We start from the raw sequence: 20,995 nt of genomic DNA, 5'->3' as shown, positions 1-20,995 counted from the left end.
GATCGAATGGTCATAGAATTGACTAAACTATCAAAATAACTGTGCAAAACTATAGAAGAACTCTAAAAAAACACAGGGAAGCTAAGAAGGGACATGGAAGGACAAAACTGGAGAGGATTGAAATGGATTGAATTTGGGTAAATTTGAAAAACGTCGGCCCACCTTTTTTCAAATTTATATCAGTCTATATCAAAATGTCATTTACAAAGCTGGAAAATCATTCTCAGTTGTTATGTGGCCGTGATTTTGCAAATGAAAGAATCATGCTCTGCCAATTAACAAAATTAAACAAAATTACCTAAAATAGCGTGACCTAGCCCCTTTAAGGTTGTCGCCATTTATGAAAGTGGTCTATTGTGTTATATTTAGTATCATCACTAGGGCTGTTTCCAATCGAAAGAGTTCAATCATTTAATTTCGTGCTTTGATTATTCCTTGGACTTTTACAAGAATTAAGGCAGCGTTGACGCAGTGCTGAAATCACTCGCCTCCCACCAATGTGGCCCGTGTCATTTCCGAAGCTGAGCGTCATATGTGAGGTGAGTTTGTTGTGTCTCTACTCTGCACCGAGAGGTTTTTCTCTGGGTGCCACAGTCCTAGAAGACTTGACTCTGAAATGAAGTTCATCACCATCAAAACTCTATGGTGGAGATGTCGTGTGATATATTTTGCTTGGATTATGTGTCAGGTGCCAAACTTATTCAAAGCAGAGAAGTATAAACGAGTGTTGTATGGAACTCGCCCGCACGCAAAAGAAGCGGGCGTGTCTGATGGAGACAGGTAGGGCGTTAGTGACTTATCAGCAACCAGTGTTTTTAATGGTTAGCGGTTTTCAATTGAGCGTCGTAAAGCAAATACCAAAGTAATAACTTTGACCAATCACAGCAGGTGCAAACAGAGCAAGGAACCAATCCAGCTTCGTAGCAGTTCTGTGTAACTTGCTCAAAGCGCGGGAAAAATCGCGCGTGCAAGTTGCGATTGGTTTTGGTTTTCCTAAAGTTTCATTGGTTGATAAACTGGCGCGAGATTTTTAAACCACTTGAATCACTAAGCGTAGCAATTGCAATCGCGTATTACTTTCAAAAGTCATTTGAAAACTGCTCTAAGAAGCTGTACTCATGAATAATTACAAATTACACAAAGATTTTTGAAAATTTTTTTCTGTGTAGCTTAAGCGTTGGGAGACGAGGGATTTTCTGTTTAATAATGACATTTTATTTTGCAGAGATGCAGTGTTCAGCCACTATCCGCCGAGGTGGAAACAATCTTCGCGTAATATTCTAGTACTTTGCTTGAGTCCTGAGGTGCTTTTTGTATTCGTTGCCAGATGTTCCTATCTCTTGTCAAATGCTGCACCATTGATTGGTTTACAGAGAGGCCAAGGTTAGCTCAGTATTGCTTACGTGATTGTTGTCTTATCTCAGTCGTAATAACATGTTTTATCATATGACTAGCTCCCTGAGTGGACAAGATGAACCAAATCCCACGCTGTAATTGGCTACCCGAGCGGGCGTTATTGTAATCACTTCGTTAAAATGAAATTTTATTTTCAAGTGCGGACGTCCTTCTTAAACCCTCAAAGTTGGCTATTTCACGTTGTTATTTTACAGACGACGGCAAAGAAATGGACAAAAGTGAAAAATGCATGTGCAGGTTGTGCAAAGCTGTTGCTTTTGCCCACTAAATAGGGAACTTTAGCAACGACAACGGAAACAGCAACGAGAACGTCACAAATTTGCATATTTAGTGGGCAAAAACAGTAGCTTTGCACGCCCTGCACGTGCGTTTTTCACTTTTGTCCTTTTCTCTGCCATCGTCAGTAAAACAACAACGCGTCAGCACTTGGAGATAAATTTTCACTTTTCTCTGCTAAATTAAGCGCCACTCATAATGGTTTCATTCCTGAGGGACTGCCCGGCACAACTTTGACATATAAAAACGCTTGGAATAGTCGCGAAGTGATTGCAATAACGCGAATTTATGTTTTGAGATGGCGTTCTCGTTGCCGTTCCCGTCCTCATTGTGTAAAGGGAACCTCCACTAAAACAAGAATTTAACTTCAAAAATATTGAGCATAATGTTTACAATCGAAATTGTTCAATCGTTTTCCAATGGAAGCGTTTGTATCCGAAAGAGACAAACTTCAAAAACGCTTGTTTTGGTTTTCCAAAATTTCCCGGGCGCTGTCATTTTGAATAATTGTGACGTGTAATGGTTGCTAAATATTGTATTCACACAAAGAGCTTTTGTTTAAAACAGTAGGGCAACCATTACACTTCACAATTATTCATATGGAAGCGCTCAGGAAATTTGAAAACGAGCGTTTTTGAAATTTGTTTATTTCGGATACAAACGCTTTCATTAGAAAACATTCCAACAACTTTGATGGTAAGCATTCTGTTCAGTATTTTAAAGTTATATGAATGATTTCAATTTGTTGTTTTAGAGGAGGTTCCGTCCCCTAATGTTACAGTATGGGGAGGGATACCATCGTCATAGTCTTCAGTAAAGTAGCCTGAAATTCTCCTTTACTTTGCCTGATCTGCAAAATGGCCTGGAAAGTAACCTCCAATCCCGGTCAAAATTGTTGAGATAATTTTTAACTCGTTGTTAGTTAAAATGAAAATAACTTTTTTTCGGTGAATTAAGTATTATCACGATTTCTCTTCGCCCCCAAACAATGATCAGACAGTACGGTTGGGTTATTTGTGCTTGATTCCGAACAAAATCGTGTTAGATAAGGCCAGGGAAAGGTGTATTGCTTGCCTCCTTTCTGTTCAGAAGATTATAAGACAATTTTGGCTCTATTTCAAAGTGGTTGCAAAACATTGACGGGAATAGAAGTAAAAAGAAGGGATATGACAAGAGGCGATGTAGCTTTGATAACTTGAAAATGGAACGGATCACTGAGATAAGAATTTTTTTACAAGATATAGGAAAGGCATTGAAATACTATACCACTTAGGGCAGAGGGCGAGGGACATATACAAATAACTGATTTTCTGTTTTTGATCTCCTAGGTATTCTCGAACCCTCCATTGCTCTCTCAAAGCTCAGATGATGGCCGTACAACAGCAACAAGCGAAAATACAGAAGCGATTCAGAAAAGTGAAGGTCCATATGTCAGTTTTGGCGAGCATCTGACAAGTTTTCAGAGCTTGGTGTTTGTGGAGGCTTTTAGAGACAAGAATTAAGGTAATTTTACCATAGCTTTTGCCTTAAACCGATAACTGCGACTGTAGTACATTTTCTATTTATTTTTTATCAAGCTAACTCACAGATGAAGCAATTCTTTTGCATTGATTTCCTAGTGAAGTCAGACTCACATAAGAGCCTTGTTGGCCATGCCAGTAAGAAGAATGACATGCCACGCTATTTATTATGTGAAATTAATTATGTCAGGCTATTTATTATGAATAATAAATTATGCTAGTCTATGAATTTTTGGTGGAAATGATGATCGCAAACCTCTTCGATCTGTGCAATGCTAGGATTCTGAACATTAGAAGCTGCTCCCCCCTGGTTATTCAATCTTGCTGCTGCCTAAATAACCTACATTAAGCGCCAAAAGGGTTGAGACACTTTCCCTTATAAGGAATCTCAGACAAATCCCTCCCCCAAAATCTTTCCGTCTACCCCTCCCCCCCCCCCCCGCCACAAACAATGTTGTTTTCTTATCGCCAACTCTTTCTTTTTCCGTCACCAACATTGAAGGGGGGAGGCGAGGGAAGAGGGGGGGGGGGGGTGGTGCAAGTGGAAAATGTAACGTTAAGGTGATTTTTTCCCTAATTGTTGTCTTCCCAGTTCAGTGCCTCAACTATTTTTGTCGCTTATTGGAGGGCTATTTGTTCACAACAGGTTAAATTAACACAGGAGATCATCATAGTGGGGTCTAAAGAAGAAGGAATGCAGTTTTCTTACCCTCCCCTCCCCTAATCTTCAGCTCTTTCTCTTAATCCAAGCCTTAACGGCAATCTTGTCCTGTACACGTAGGTTTTGATTGTTCTGATTTTTGCCTTTCAACGCTCAGTGGCTGGTTGAAAAGTTAAAAGTGGTTTCTTGAAAAATGGTCTGTTGAAAGTTAGAAGAAAGTTGAAAGTTGAACAAACCGCATGCTACTTTGACCACTCACAACTGCGTATTTTTCTGCGCTTGGGAGCCAGGTGGATGCGCTTGCTTTTGATTGGCTTATTGATTGTCTACCTTTGTTGCTATAGGCTCGTATTAAAGAACTCTCTAAAATTCAAATTTAATTTACACACAGGTCGTCTTCGCCTCTGTGTATTTTGTGGACAAGAATATTGGCAAGACGACTGTGGAGAGTACATCAATTGACCACGCCTCTTATTTTCATGTTATCGACTGGGTCGGATCCCGTGAACGCCTTTTCCGAGATTTTCCCGAGAAATGAGCTACAGCGAAAGGTGAGACTTAAACTAAAGCCTTGAAATGCATATCACTTCAACATACTTTTCTTACTTTATTTATTCTCCGAAATCCGGCGTCCCAAATACAGCGTGTTGTTTTTAGAACCTTTTTGTTGAAATTTCACTCATGTAGTGGCTTTGAAACACGGGAAAAGTGGTCATACTTTGATCCATAGGCGAGCAATGAAGGGGAATGGGTTCGATATCGGGTTGACGTCACAGACTGCTTTGCAATTAACTTGTGACGTCAACCCGGTATCGAACGCATTCCCCGTCATTGCTCGGTTATTGATCAAAGTATGACCACTTTTCCTGTCTTTCAAAGCCAATAAAAACTTGAAATGTCACTCAAATGGTTTTAAAAACAACACGATGCATTTTGGACGATATCGAAGGATAAATAAAATAGATAAGTGTGTCGAGGTGATATGCGCTCTAAGGATTGGGGATGTTTCTTTACTGACTAGTCCAATTTCAACCGTTCTCTGGTCTCACGCAACGAATCTTCCCGATTTCTTAACAAGCTGTTATTATGCTCGTTGGTTACAAAATGCACCCTCTAAAGTTTACTATGGAGCGGGATTTTGGTCGTAACAGCATTGCATTGCGTGACTACTAGAAAGAACAGAGAGGAGTCTTGCGTGACGACCCTTAAAAGTGCAATTTGATTGAGGACTAAAATCCAGGCTTGGAAAGGTTCTGCTGCAGTGTTCTCCCCTCCCCTCTTCCCGTATAAATTATGAAATAAGTCACAATCAATCATTTTTGGTGGGGTTTTGTTTTATTTTATTTTGCGTAAATTACAGTTCGTGCTAAACAACTGTTTTGCTTTCCATTCATAGGATTCAGGTCTTCTCGTTGGGACAAGGTCAGGGGCATTTGACCAAGAAAATGATCGCCATTGCAACTAAAACAGGACACTGGGTCTTCACGCTCCAGGTAAGAACTGGTATAGTGAATGAAACACACATTCTTATGCTACTTTCCCAGCTCCTCGTCCTATCCACGCCAGAGATTTGTTGCTTTTATAGGGATTTTCAGACTTTCGGGCGGTAAGAAGATACAAAGTGTTGCGAAGAAGCAAAAAAATGAGAAAGGACTCGTGCAAAGAGATCCCTCTCCCCAGTCTCTCCTCGCGTCAATGCTCGCTCCCAATTCAACACCTTTTTCAAAATTTTTAGATTCAAACGCCTTAAACAGGCAACCAGTTCTTCCGAAATCCTAGGGAAACAGTTTTTTTTTCAAGCTCGAGGACTAGGAAGGAAATGTTTCATTGATTTCGGAAAAAACACATTCGGCACCCTCACCCCCTCCCCCCCAACTACTTGTGTTATGTTTAGTCAACCCCGGTTTGATTCAGTTAAGACTTAATCGGGCTTCGTTCATTTACTCGTAAATTGATGTGCTCATATTTGTTCTTGTTTGTGTTTCACAGTTCGTGATGTGACGTGGCGTAAATTAGTCTTTGGCACTTGCTTCTTCCATACAATAATTCAGAAAAGAAAGAAGTTTTGTTTACTGGGTTGGAACATTAAGGTAAGAGTTAAGCATAATTACAAGGGACACCTTTATTGTTGTTGTTATTATTATTATTATTATTATTATTATTATTATTATTAAGTAAAGTACGATCGTCCGGGTGAGTGTAGTTCTGAGAAGGACTGTTTGAGATGACATTGACTGACATTTCGACAACCTGAGTGGAAGTCATCTTCAGAGCCAATTACATCTAGGCTCACCTGACAGTCGACCAATAACATCACGAATAAGTTGACCAATGACAACTATGACCGGAGTTCTTTTGGTATCTACTGACGTTACACAAATCACTTGACTCTGAAGATGACTTCCGCTCAGGTTGTCGAAACGTCAGGCAATGTCATCTCAAACAGTCCTTCTCAGGACAACACTCACCCAGACAATCGCACTTTATTTAATGATATGACTCCTGGGTTCAGACCATTTACAATTATTATTATTGTTATTGTTATTGTTATTGTTGTTATAATTGCTATTATTCTTATTGTTATTGTTATTATTATTATTAGAGCGGTTTTCAATTGAGTGTCGAAAGTAATTAGATAATTACTTTGCTTTACGATTACTTCACTCAGTGATTGGTTCAAAGTTCTCGCGCCATTTTCTCAACCAATCAGAAGTGAAACCAAAACCAATCGTGGCTCGCTTGTACACATTTTCGCGCGCTTTGTGTCGGCTACGTGTAATTACTTCGAGTTTTGATTGGTTTACTGGATTGCCTCCGTCCTTTTTGATTGGCCAAAGTAATTACTTTGGTTTTGGTTTTACGACACTCATTTGAAAACCGCTCTATTATGATTGTTATTATTATTTATGTATTTATGTATTTATTTATTTATTTATTTATTTATTTGTTTAGAATTTTGACCCCATGCTGGTACTGATCTGCTGTTCCTTTGATATTCATTTAACAGAATGAGTTTAACGACTCGTATTGATAGAGCACTCTGGACAATTTAAAGATGTTCTTAGCAGAAGGACAGATTCCTTGAGATGCTTTCGCCTTTATCCACTGGTCAGGTAAAAATATTTTTGCTATAAAATGGAAGTTGCAACTATTCTTGAGGACACCATAAATGTGCCTTGATGTCAGTTTTGGCGAGCATCTGACAAGTTTTCAGAGCTTGGTGTTTGTGGAGGCTTTTAGAGACAAGAATTACGGTAATTTTACTGTAGCTTTTGCCTTAAACCGATAACTGACTGAAGTACATTTTCTATTTATTTTTTTATGGAGCTAACTCACAGATGAAACAATTCTTTTGCATTGATTTCCTAGTGAAGTCAGACTCACATAAGAGCCTTGTTGGCCATGCCAGTAAGAAGAATGACATGCCAGGCTATTTATTATGTGAAATTAATTATGTCAGGCTATTTATTATGAATAATAAATTATGCTAGTGGATGAATTTTTGGTGGAAATGATGATCGCAAACCTCTCCGATCTGTGCAATGCCAGGATTCTGAACATTAGAAGCTGCTCCCCCCTGGTTATTCGATCCTGCTGCTGCCTAGAGAACCTACATTAAGCGCCAAAAGGGTTGAGACACTTTCCCTTATAAGGAATGTCGGACAAATCCCTACCCCAAAATCTTTCCGTCTAACCCCCTCCCCCCTCCCCACAAACAATGTTGTTTTCTTATCGCCAACTCTTTCTTTTTCTGTCACCAACATTGAAGGGGGGAGGCGGGGGAAGAGGGGGGTGGTGCAAAAGGAAAATGTAACGTTAAGGTGATTTTTTCCCTAATTGTTGTCTTCCCAGTTCAGTGTCTCAACTATTTTTGTCGCTTATTGTTGGGGTATTTGTGCACAACAGTTTAAATTAACACTGGACATCAACATAGTGGGGTCTGAAGAAGAAGGAATGCAGTTTTTTTACCCTCCCCTCCCCTAATCTTCAGCTGTTTGTCTTAATCCCTGCCTTAACTGCAATCTTGTCCTGTACGCGCAGGTTTTGATTGTTCTGATTGTTCTGATTGTTCTGATTTTTGCCTTTCAGCGCTCAGTGGCTGGTTGAAACGTTAAAAGTGGTTTATTGAAAATGGTTGGTTGAAAATTAGAAGAGAGCTGAAAGTTGAACAAACCGGTTGCTACTCTGACCACTCACAGCTGCGTATTTTTCCGCGCTTGGGAACCAGGTGGATGTGCTTGCTTTTGATTGGCTTATTGATTGTCTACCTTTGTTGCTATAGGCTGGTATTAAAGAACTCTCTAAAATTCAAATTATATTTACACACAGGTCTTCTTCGCTTCTGTGGATTTTGTGCGCGAACATCTTGGCAAGACGTTTGTGGAGAGTCCATCAATCGAGCTCAACACACTGTGTGCTGATGTGGGACCAACCGCGATTCTTATTTTCATGTTAGCAACTGGGTCGGATCTCATGAACGCCTTACTGAGATTCGCCCGAGAAATGAGCTACAGCAAAAGGTGAGACTTAAAGTAACGCCTCAAAGTGCCCATCAGCTCAACACACTTTTCCACTTTATTTGTTCTCCGAAATCCCAAATACATCGTGTTGTTTTTACAACCTTTTGATTGAAATTTAACTTTTTTATCGGCGTTGAAAGACAGGAAAAGTGATCGTACTTTGGTCAATAACCGAGCAATGAAGGGGAATGAATGGGTCCGTGTTGACGTCACAGATTGACGTGTTGACGTCACAGATTGCTTTGCATTGAGATAGTTCTTTGAAAACAGCGATGCAATTAACTTGTGACGTCAACCCATATGAAACCCATTCCCCGTCATTGCTCATACCACTTTTCTTGTCTTTCAAAGCCAATAAAAACGTGAAATTTCAATCAAAAGGTTTTAAAAACAACACGATGTAATTTAGACAATATCTGGAAATAAATACAATGGAAACGTGTGTTGACGTGATAGGCACTTTAAGGATTAGGGATGTTTCTTTACTCTTTAGTGCAATTTCAACCGGCCTTTGGTCGTCACGCAGCAAATTTTCCCGATTTCTTAACAAGGCGTTATTTTGCTCGTTAGTTACAAAATGCACCCTCTAAGTTTGCTACGAAGCGGGATTTTGGTCGTAACAGGAGTAGCGTTGCGTGACTACTAGAAAGCACAGGGAGTAGTCTTGCGTGACGACCCTTAAAACTGCAATTTGATTGAGGAAAGGTGTAGTCTAAAATTCAGGCTTGGAAGGGTTCTGCTGCAAACAGCAGTGGCTGTCGCCTCAGCGTTTACCCCCCCCCCCCCCCTGCGAAATAAGTCAATCAATCTTTTTGGGGGGGGGAGGGGGAGGGGGGTTTGTTTTATTTTATTTTGCGCAAATTACAGTTTGTGCTAAACAATAGTTTTGCTTTACGTTCATAGGATTCAGGCCATCTCGGTGGGTCAAGGGCAGGGGCCTGTGGCCGAGAAAATGATCGCCAATGCAACTAAAACAGGAGACTGGGTCTTCCCGCTCTAGGTAAGAACTTGCCCATCTCCTCGTCCTCTCCACGACAGAGATTTGTTACTTTTATAACCCTTTATTAGACTTTCAGGCGGTCAGAAGACGCAAAGTGTCGCGAAGGAGCAAGAAGATGAGAAAAGACTGGACCAGGTGTAAAGAGATCCCTCTCCCCAGCATCTCCTCACTTCAATGCTCTCTCCCAACTCAACCTTTTTCAATTTTGTTTTATTCAAATGCCTTAACAGGCAGCCAGTTCTTGGGAAATCCTAGGGAACCATTTTTTTCAAGCTCGAGGACTAGGAAGGAAATTTGTCATTGATTCCCAAAAAACACATTCAACACCCGCTTTCCCTCCCCGCTCCTCCCTAACTGGTGGTGTTATGTTTAGTTTACCCCGGTTTAATTCAGTTTAGACTTAATAGTGCTTTATTCTTGTACTCGTAAATTGTTGTGCTCATCTTTGTTCTTGTTTGTGTTTCACAGTTCGTGGTGTGACGTGACGTAAATTAGTCTTTGGCACTTGCTTCTTCCATACGATAATTCAAAAAAGAAAGAAGTTTTGTTTACTGGGTTGGAACATTAAGGTAAGAGCATAATTACGAGGGACAACTTTATTATTAGTATTATTATTATTATCATCATCATCATCATCATCATCATCATCATCATCATCATCATCATCATCATCATTGTTATTAGTAGTAGTAGTAGTAGTATTGTTATTACTTTTATTATTATTTATGTATTTATTTGTTAAAAATTTTGGCTCCATGCTGTACTGATCTGCTGTTTCTTTGATGTTCATTAAACAGTATGATTTCAACGACTCTTATCCAGAGAGCGCTCCAGACAATAGACCATATTCATATTCTCGGTATTGGACTGGAACTAGCTTGCAATGGAGGCTAATGCGGGGGAATATATTAGAAAGTATTTGCATTTGAAAAGATTCCCCCGCATTAGCCTCCATTGCAAGCTAGTTCCAGTCCGATACCGAGAATACGATTATGGTCTATTTCAAGATGTTCAAGATGTTTAAAAAAATTATCTGGAGCAGATTCAGAGCCACCTTAAAATTTTCCAATAAGTCACGACAGAAAATGCCGTAATACTCTTTATTTGTCCACCCAGATTTTGCATAACCATTGTGTCCAGTTTCTCTTGGGACTTACAGTGGTCTCAAGAGAAACAAAAGCAATGCTTATGCAAAATTTGGGGAACAAACAAAGAGTATTATGGTGTTTTCCGAAGTGGTTTTTTTGTGAAGGTTTCTCTGAATCTGCACAAGAAAATTGTTTTTAACCTTGCAAAGAGTTTTATCTTAACCTGTTTATCCCTTTTCCAGCAATAAAACATTGGGGTCGCCGAGTTCCTTTTTGAGATATAAGCGTTTAGATACAAAATATATTGTGTTTAAGATGGCTCTTTTGTTGCCATAGGGTACCATAACTTTGCCATTACGTCAAACAGTTGGGTAGATTCAATCCTTTCAAATACTACAGTTTGTTGAAAGTGTTGAAACTGATTTGACCCTCATTAATTAAAGTGCACCGATCCCAAAAAATGTTACATTCGGTGTATTTTTTGCTAGTTTTATTTTCATTTTGCTTTGAATCTGAGAACGGGTTTTTTATAAACTATATTTGGGGAGAAGGTAACTGTAGTGTTCCTATTAAGGTGACAGCGGATTGTTAATATTGTTGATGCGTTGTTTGGGATTAGACGTCTAAGAAGGTCATGGCATCACGAGAATGCAATCAGTCTCGTTTTCCTCTTTGACAGTCCAGTAAGAACGTGATCCCGCAAGGTGCCTGAAGGGAACACGTAAAAAACGTCGCAAGGATCACGTTTTTGCGAGACGGGCAAAAAGACTGCTTGCAGTATGGAATGAACTCAAGAAAGTTGGACAAGATTTAAGACTGTTTGACAACTTTATTTGATATTTTTCAGTAATAGCAGATCACACACTAAGCGAGATATTACTTGTGTGGTTACGAACTGGAACTCAGGGGTTTTAACATCTTTATTATTTGTTTTCTTTTTCACAGATCACATATGTAAGATGAGTTGCTGATTCTTGAGATCTTGGAAGATTCTTCTCGCCTACGATTCGTGAGGACGATTACAAGTTTTCTTGCTCAGGTGAGAACATAAATTGTAACAATTTTCCCGTTTACCAAGCTCTAACGCTTACGTCTGAAATCATAAATGGCTGGAAATAATACTTACAATAAAATTCGCTTGAAATTTCCTTCTTTCCACTGTAAGATTTATCGGGCCCCGCTATCTTGAATAGTTATCACGTAATATATCTACAGAGAACTTTTGTACAAGAAAAATGTAGCAAACATAATACGTCACAATTATTCAAAATGGCCGTGCCCGAAAAATTTGGCAGTGAAAGAAAGCGGTTCCGAATTTAATTGCTTTCTTGTACAAACGCTTTCTTGGAAGAATTTTATAGCAAATTTGTTTGTAGACATACCAACTACGGTTTAAAGTTATCCGTGCAAGGAGGGGGGAAGATGGCTCACACCAGTTTCAAGTCGCAAATTTCAAGGGAACGTCTTTTATCGAGCAATTATTGCTTTTCATATGGTATCATAACAAACAATGCCGTTTTGTGAAACAGTTGTGTACATTCAATCCTTCAAAATTGTAAAATTTGTTGAAAGAATTAAAACTAGTTTTAGCCTGGTGGACTGGGGAGACTGCTTGCGTCGCTCGTGAAAACCAGCGTTAAAATTATAAATTATTATTTTAATTGCCCTGTTTGTACACTTCCTAATCGTCTACTTGATTTTTACTGTCTCTCTAAGCCACATCAGTGAACGGCTTTAATTTTGAAAATGGTAGAAGTTACATACATGATCTGTTTCACTTTCTTTGCCTTTACTTGTTCGTTCGAAGATGTCATCCTTGGTCCATTCAAGTTACTTGGAAAATTGAGATTTCGTCTTTTGTTCACTTCTCTCCAGGGCCCGGTTGTTCAAAAGTCGATTAACGCTAATCCCAGATTAAAAATTAAGCAAGGAGTTTATTTCTGCACTCCCAAATGCTGTTCAACGCTGATATTTGGCAAAACTTTACATTAGAGGAATTCAATCTTGAAAGACGAAAATAAGCAATAGAAATTTTCACCAAAAAATTGAAAACATGAAACAAAAGTTTACGCTAATCCTGGATTAATTTACTCGGCTTTCGAACTACCGGGCCCAGATTTATACGTAATGATAATTAAGTGCAAACGTTTGTAGGAACAGATATTGTGACACATCAAAATCGATGTGTACCTCTGGTATGTATTTCCAGATATACCGAGTTGTGCTGCTAAAAAGGAAAAAGCTCTTTTTTTTTTCACCGCAATTCATTACACGCGGTAACATCTTTAAAATAAACAAAATTGTTACTTAGACATAGAGTTAGCATTAAATTAGTTGGGTTTATTTTAAAAATTTGTCTTTGTATATTTAGGTCATTCCACAAACTTCGTTGTTGCTTTTTATCTACCGACTGATCTACTGTCCAACTTCTGGATTAAAAAGGGAACAGCTCTGTTGTGTCAGCTGAGGGAATAAAAAAGACAAAAAGGAAAACTTCACTTGTCGTCTTAGCTTCAAAAGAGATTGCATTTATGTGAAATCAACTCATTTGTTATTAGAATATTACTTACCATCGTGGATTCTTTAAGGAGAGCTTAATGAGAACGCATATTTCTCTAGGTTTGTTTTTAATGATCACGGTTTTAAAGTGGATTAGTTTCTTAGTGAGCGTTATTCCATAAATAGCATTCTAAGACAACACTGTATAAATACTAAATTCATCCGTCTTGAATTCTTGTCATTTCTGATGCAGTGAGAAGTTAGGAAGAGTCCTGTACATTTTACCTTTGACATTTTTAGAAATAAAGTGATGAAGCTTTATAAATGAGACAGACTTGTATTATTGTCTTTTTGTTGAGGCTCAAACTTCATATGAAGTTAAAAAGATACTTTCCTTTTTTGAACTTGTTCTCTTTTTCCAAGAGTGAATTTGATTTATTTCTGGAAACTTTTATCTTACCTGACTTACTTTTCTTGTTGAGTGGTGATAAATAAAAATTGAAAAGTTGTTCAGCAAGAAAAAGATCTTTTTACTTTTTCCCTTTTGCATGAAAGGGAAAAAGATCGGAAGTGAATTTGTGGGTTGAAATGTCAATGCTTATGAAGGAAGGAAAAAGGAAATAAAATATGTACGATGTACAATGAAATGGATGGAAATTGAAAAATATGCATGAAAAACGCGTAAAAACGATGATTATGCAGGAAATTGAGGAGAATTAACATGCCTTAAAATTGATTAACATGCATGAATAGACAAGAATCGGTGAAAATGCATGAATAGACAAAAATCGATGAATATGCATGAAATGGACAGGAATTGATGAATTTGCATGAAATAAATGAATATGCATGATATAGACAGGAATTAATGAATATGCATGAAATTAATGAACATGCATGAAATGGACAGGGATTTATGAATATGCATGAAATTCGATGAATATGCATGAAATGGAGAGGAATTAATGAATATGCATGAAATTAATGAATATGCATGAAAATCGATGAATATGCATGAAATTGATAAATATGCATGAAAATCGATGAATATTCATGGCATTAATGAATATGCATGAAATTCGATGAATATGCATGAATGGACAGGGATTAATGAATATGCATGAAATCGATGAATATGCTCATATGAAATCGATGAATATTCATGAAATTAATGAATATGCATGAAATCGATGAATATTCATGAAATTAATGAATATTCATGAAATTAATGAATATTCATGAAATTAATGAATATGCATGAAAATCGATGAATATTCATGAAATCGATGAATATGTATGAAATTAATGAATATGCATGAAAATCGATGAATATTCATGAAATCGATGAATATGTATGAAATTAATGAATATGCATGAAATTGATGAATATGCATGAAAATCGATGAATATTCATGAAATAAATGAATATTCATGAAATAAATAAATATGCATGAAAGAAATGAATATGCATGAAATAAATGAATATGCATGAAAATCGATGAATATGCATGAAATTAATGAATATGCATGAAAATCGATGAATATTCATGAAATTAATGAATATGCATGCAAATCGATGAATATTCATGAAATCGATGAATATGTATGAAAATCGATGAATATTCATGAAATTAATGAATATGCATAAAAATCGATGAATATGCATGAAATTGATGAATATGCATAAAAATCGATGAATATTCATGAAATTAATGAATATGCATGACATTAATGAATATGCATGAAAATCGATGAATATGCATGAAATTAATGAATATGCATAAAAATCGATGAATATGCATGAAATCGATAAATATGCATGAAATTAATGAATATGCATGAAATTAATGAATATGCATGAAATGGACAGGGATTAATGAATATGCACGAAATCAATGAATATGCATGAAATAGACAGGGATTAATGAATATGCATGAAATCGATGAATATGCATGAGATTAAACTGGACAGGAATTAATGAATATGCATGAAATTAATGAACATGCTTGAAATGGACAGGAATTGATGCATAAACATGAAATTACTGAACATGCTTGAAATGGACAGGAATTAATGAACATGCATGAAATGGATAGGAATTGATGAATATGCATGTGCATGAAATCGATGAATCATGTGTGCGTGAAATCGAAAGGAATTGATGAATATGCATGAAATGGACAGGAATTGATCAATATACATGAAAATTGACGAATATGCACCAAATCGATGAATATGCATGAAACTGAAGAGAATAAATGTAAACGAATATACACGAATAACAAGGAAACATTAGTTAACATAATGATTTGACAATGAAAGGTAAATAGTGTAAGGCGATTTGTGACTGATGTTAGTAATGACAATCTGTTTTAATTAGACGGGGATTAATTACGTGAATGAAAAATAAGGAAGATGATGACGGATGCTTCGGGTTAATGGTGCAGGAAAAAGATTGATAATGAGTAACCATGAAAATGAATGTTCGGTGTTATTTAATAACGAATCGATCAAAGCAAGTTTTGTGCAGTAGTTTAATAATGGCAGTGATTAAATAATGATCATTCAAAAAGTATGTATTTACCAGGTTTCCTCCATGTGGTCAAACGCAGCCTGTCCTTTACCCAAGCCTCTGGGCAGCTGTGGTAAAAGACAAAAGACATTTTAGTGCAAAAACGGATGAAAAGCTTAAAAAGGTTTTTATGATTAGAATTAGTTTCAAGTTTGCGGATGCAGTGTTTCCAAAGATAAAAATTTCTTAAAGTTAACATAACAAATAAATTTACACATGAAAGCATACTGGAACTTATCAAAAAGTTGGACTAATCAAAATGCATTTCTTTATTGGCTGAGTTAAGTGTCATTAGTTCTTATTTTTAAGATTTTATCTGTAAGAGTATCAGAAATTGCCTGACAAGGAAATTAGTCTACTAAAGAAAAGAGTAACCAAGGATATCGAGAAAATGGAAATGTCATGGTTTTATATAAGCAAAGAAAAAGCTGCTGTGCAAGGAGGGGAGAGGTCGGGGAGGGGGGGGAACTATTAAAAGTACATGTCCTTATGAAAACATGATGACTTCCAGATTATCGCGCAAATTGAATGTACGCTCTTCAAAAAAAAAAAAAAGTTAAGAAATCTGATAAAGATACCTAATCGATTAGCGCTCATTTTTAAACACATGTCCTGAAAAGGACATTGCTCTCAAAATTGTGTTTGACACGGTGTTCCTTTGATCAACGTTTGGCGTTTTTATTCTGTTTTTGTGCGTGCTCAGAAGTGTGTAGTTTCGTTTTGCGTGATAATAAGAAAGCCACCTATATCATATTGATTTACATTGATAGAGAGATGTTTCTTTAGGCTTGGGTTGGGAGAAATCGAAGGGGGTGGGGATGGTCAGACAATTGAGCGGGGAGGGTTGGGGAAAGGGAGGATGGCGCTCCTAAAGGTGTTTAAAATCTTAAAAAGTTCTAAATTGTGTCACGTTTTTTTTTTTAGACCTATTAATTGCTATAAATTGCAGTTAATCGCTCTCAATGTTTAAGTTTCAGATTTTAAGCGTTTACTTTATAAGAAATATGGTTAATGATTATTATTTGCTTTAACATTTTAAATATGCAACCTTTTATCGTAAAAAAACGAAAACTAACGAAAGATTTGAATGTTTTGAGGTCATTTGGAAAAAAACATGTTCAATTTGCCGTATGCCGTTGTCAACAAAGGTGTCGTATTTTAACGAAAAAGGCGGAAGGGACAGACGCTAACAAAATAGTGAGACGTAGCGATCGATAGGAAGGAAGTTGTACTTACAGTCTGAATGTAACTAGATGGCCTTCCAAGTCTTATTCTCCACTGGTTGTATTCTGCTTGAGAGTTTCTGTTTGAAGTTTAAAGTAGGCCTTGTGATAACAGCGAGTAAATGGAAATATTTTATATAAGAAATGTAAAAATGCACTTACCTTTCAAGTAATGCTGCTCAAGTCGAGATTGCATTGGCTTCCAATTGTCATTTCGAATTGTAACTTTGGGCTCCTCGATAACTGTCTGCTGTAAATTAGCGTCACTGCTAATGGTAAAAAGAGCAGGTGAAAAAGGTTGGGTTTGATGATGTCAAAACAATATCGTAATTATGTTTTACCAGGGAAAATAACTATTTTCTTCTCATTAATTAAGACAGTCAAAAACGGCGTTGTGTAGGTTTCGCTATGGGCGATCAAGTTTACAAGTCTTTTCTTGCTTCTATGTGTCTCAAATTTGCGTTAGTGTACTACGGGAAAAATAAAATGTTTAATTCACGATTATTATTTGAATTATCTAATAGAGCTATGAGTAAGTTAAATTCACCTTCAGTTTGAGAGTTGTCTTTCTTTGGACTGTGCTGCCAATTAAGTGCACCTGTAATTGGAGTATAATTAACTTTGGGGGATTATTATTATCATAATTAAGAGAGCTACACTCACTCTGAAGAATATCATCATCATCTACGCTAACATTTCCAGTTCTTTGACAGGTTAGGTTGTGCTTTATGAAGATTGATGTTTATTAACTTGATTCTTCAAGATCTGTGGCCTCTTCCTGCAACGAGATAAAAATTAGAGATTAAAGTTGGCTACGTAACTCCATGATGTTTGTATCCATTTCTTTCCGGGCTGTTGCATCTTGCGATTTATGGTAAAAAAAAAAATTGATTCTCATAGTTTCCAAAGATATTCTAGATTTTGCAAGTTATCCTTGTGCTTAACAATTGGAGTTGATGAAATTTGAATATCTCTAGAATTAGGGGACGTGTTTAAAAAAACTATAGGAGGTTGTTGAAATGTGACTACAAAGAAAAAAGGATCGGAAGTACGAAATCGAAGGTGGAATGATCGCTGGTTTGGCGAGGTCTAGGGATCATTACAAAGAAAATGATGCCGAAAAAGGCAAAAATCTGTTGGTATAGAAGAAGTTAAGAGAATAATAACGACAAGGGAAGAAACGAGGTGGATTGCACTTTGGAGAAAAGGTAAAGTTATGAAATTTAACCACCTCAAAATTGCGAGTGTAATTCCTGCGTTTATTTTAAAATACGTAGTAATTTAAAGAAGAAAGTGCGTTAAAAGTAAAAGATATTATTCTGAAACTTTATAACTGCATTCAAGAACAATCAAGATGATGTCAATGTGATGTTCATGGAAGTTTAAAAGCCTTTCGATTAAGTGAGAATTATTCTTTCAAAACAGATTTGGTAAGGAGTTTTGAAAATGAGTTGTGAAAACTAAAGACTTGGGACTAAGTGGTATTTTTTATGGTGTTAAATCTTGGTTAAGTCATCGTTTGTTTATTGGCTGTGTTGAAGTGTTGCTATTAGATTTAGTCTAATTTTTAAAACACCACATCTTACATCACCACGGAAACGTGTGTAGGGAAATATGGAAGGGAAAGTGATCAAAAGATTTTAGAGGTAATAATTGGGTAATGACCTCATGTACGTATAAGGGGTACTGTGCTACCGGGGTGGGGTGGAGGGGGGGGGGGGTGAAGGTGGGGCTGAGGAGAAGACAGGAGGGTCTTTCTAAAATTACATGTCCTTATGATACCATGGTGGTTTTCAAATTGTCTCTGCTTAGGTGTTTGGTGATTTGCGAAAAGCGCAGGTTATTTGTATGATATTCGGGTCGGGTTAAGGGGAGGGGTGGTGGGGGGGGGGGGGGATGAAAGCAGTTAGGGAACCAAGCAGGGAGGGATGGAAGAATGGTGGGTTGAGGTTAACGAGATTTGTGCGGTGCGTTTAAATTTCGTTCAACGGAGAAGTTGAATTTTTTAATGTGTTTCAAGTTGTTATAAATTTTCTCCAGTTATTGTTTTGTCCCGGCGGCTAGTGTATTCTTTAGCGTTTATTTAATCTTAAAAAGGAGCAGGTTTTTAGCAATTAATCATGAATAGGTTTATGTGGTTTATTTTGACATCAAGAGAAAATTGTTAAATTTACTGTGAAAATAGCGCCCGCAGAAATAGGACGGAGAAGTTTAGCTAGGCGTCGCCTTGAATTTTATGACATCATACAAAGAAAAGTGGGTGAGAAAAAATATTTTAGCGGTAATATTAGCTGCTGTTGTCAACAGGTGTCGTCTACAAACGAAAAAAGGCAATCATGATGCAATGAGAATGACGTTAACTGAAATAAAAATAGGACCAAAACATTAAAGTCCGATGTACTTACTGTCAGGTCTGAAGTGTCTTAATTCCCCAGTTGTTATCTGCTTGCATGGTTAAATTACAGCTGAAAAAAAAGGAAGTGTACTCAAAAAGAATTTAAATTTGGGGGGCAATAATTATTTCTTTTAAATATTATACAACTATTTAAATAGTTCTAAAATGTCTACTATAAGAAATGTTTGGAAAAATTGGCAATTGTACTTACGATTTCAGTTGAAATTGCGATGTCCAACTTCTGAATAATTGTCAGCTGCAAATTTGAAATGCTCCCGCTACAAAAGATCTGCTCAAATGGGTTTAATGGTGTTAAAAATCACATATGATTATTTCATTTGCCTTGCGAAGTGAACATTTTATTCAATGAAAAAAGTAAAAAGATTATGCTTACGTTGTAAGTGTTGTTAAATGAGCGTTCCAATTGATGATTACTTTCTGGCTGCTATTTTCCAAAGGAATCTGGGTTGTCTACGGCAAAAACTAAAATGAGAATATAAAATTCATTATAGGAACAAGTCTAAAAACAAGAAATAAGGTAATTAGAAAAGAACTTACTGTTGGCTGGAATCCTCCATGAATAGATTACCATTGACCCCTTCTTTAAACTGAGATAAATTAGGTTAGATGATGGTATTCAAGGCATCGCCAATCTCGAAGAATTTAACATTATTTTAGTTGCAAAGTTATATCTTACTATTTGTCGTAATCATTACCTGGTCGTGAAAGTTCTGCTCTTTTCCTATATCGGTCGTGATCTGCTCCACCTGTACAGTCCTTCAGGGCATTCGTGTAAAGTAAAAATAAATATGGGTCATTAAATATTGTATGCCATGTAAGAGGGCAATTCAGGGCTTATTATGACAGTCCATAGAAAGTTGTATTTACAGTCTGAACGTAAGTAGATGGCCTTGCAAGTCTTGATTCTCCACTGGTTGTATTCTGCTTGAGAGTTTCTGTTTGAAGTTTAAAGTAGGCCGAGTGATAACAGCGTGTAAATGGAAATGCTTTATATAAGAAATGTAAAACTGCACTTACCTTTCAAGTAATGCTAACCAAGTCGAGATTGCATTAGCTTCCAATTGTCACTTCGAATTGTAACTTTGGGCTCCTCGATAACTGTCTGCTGTAAATTAGCGTCACTGCTACTGGTAAAAAGAGCAAGTAAAAAAGGTTGGGTTTGATGATGTCAAAACAATATGATAATTATGTTTTACCAGGGAAAATAACCATTTTCTTCTCATTAATTAAGACAGTCAAAAACGGCGTTGTGTAGGTTTCGCTATGGGCGATCAAGTTTACAAGTCTTTTCTTGCTTCTATGTGTCTCAAATTTGCGTTAGTGTACTACGGGAAAAATAAAATGTTTAATTCACGATTATTATTTGAATTATCTAATAGAGCTATAAGTAAGTTAAAATTCACCTACAGATTGAGAGTTGTCTTTCGTTGGACTGTGCTGCCCATTAAGTACACCTGTAATTGGAGCATAATTAACTTTAGGGGATTATTATTATCATAATTAAGAGAGCTGCACTCACTCTGAAGAATATCATCATCATCTACGCTAACATTTCAGTTCTTTGACAGGTTAGGTTGTGCTTTATGAAGATTGATGTTTATTAACTTGATTCTTCAAGATCTTTGGCCTCTTCCTGCAACGAGATAAAAATTAGAGATTAAAGTTGGCTACGTAACTCCATGATGTTTGTGTGTTCATTTTTTCCAGGCTGTGCATGTTTCGATTTCCGGTGAAAAAAAAATTGATTTTCATAGTTTCCAAGATATTCTTGATTTTGCAAGTTATCCTTATGCTTAAAAGGGG

General features: G+C 36.9%; 1 protein-coding gene across 4 annotated transcripts in view; it reads left to right on the top strand.

The window, feature by feature from the left end:
• Positions 1-13,303, top strand: part of LOC137982794 (dynein axonemal heavy chain 6-like) — a 14,344-nt gene extending 1,041 nt beyond the window's left edge. The window contains exons 2-15 of one of the 4 annotated variants that reach the window (XR_011118824.1): positions 451-539; positions 689-780; positions 1,226-1,383; positions 3,021-3,195; positions 4,265-4,424; positions 5,270-5,376; positions 5,863-5,963; positions 6,881-6,986; positions 7,963-8,101; positions 8,203-8,393; positions 9,297-9,393; positions 9,862-9,962; positions 11,427-11,520; positions 12,853-13,303. Coding sequence is in view for 1 of the 4 variants with exons in the window: in XM_068829946.1 (XP_068686047.1) it covers positions 4,408-4,424; positions 5,270-5,376; positions 5,863-5,963; positions 6,881-6,904 (249 nt within the window). In the remaining 3 variants the exon portion in view is untranslated. Of the gene's footprint in view, positions 540-688; positions 781-1,225; positions 1,384-3,020; positions 3,196-4,264; positions 4,425-5,269; positions 5,377-5,862; positions 5,964-6,880; positions 7,930-7,962; positions 8,102-8,202; positions 8,394-9,296; positions 9,394-9,861; positions 9,963-11,426; positions 11,521-12,852 lie in introns of those variants that run through there. The other 3 variants (XR_011118826.1, XR_011118825.1, XM_068829946.1) reach the window with 3 other exon arrangements.
• The last annotated feature ends 7,692 nt before the right edge of the window (positions 13,304-20,995 follow it).

This window comes from Montipora foliosa, chromosome 13, assembly GCF_036669935.1.
Source record: "Montipora foliosa isolate CH-2021 chromosome 13, ASM3666993v2, whole genome shotgun sequence".
Lineage (NCBI taxonomy): Eukaryota > Metazoa > Cnidaria > Anthozoa > Scleractinia > Acroporidae > Montipora > Montipora foliosa.
Note: the sequence above shows the minus strand (reverse complement) of the source record. Positions and strands in the feature narration are given on the sequence as shown.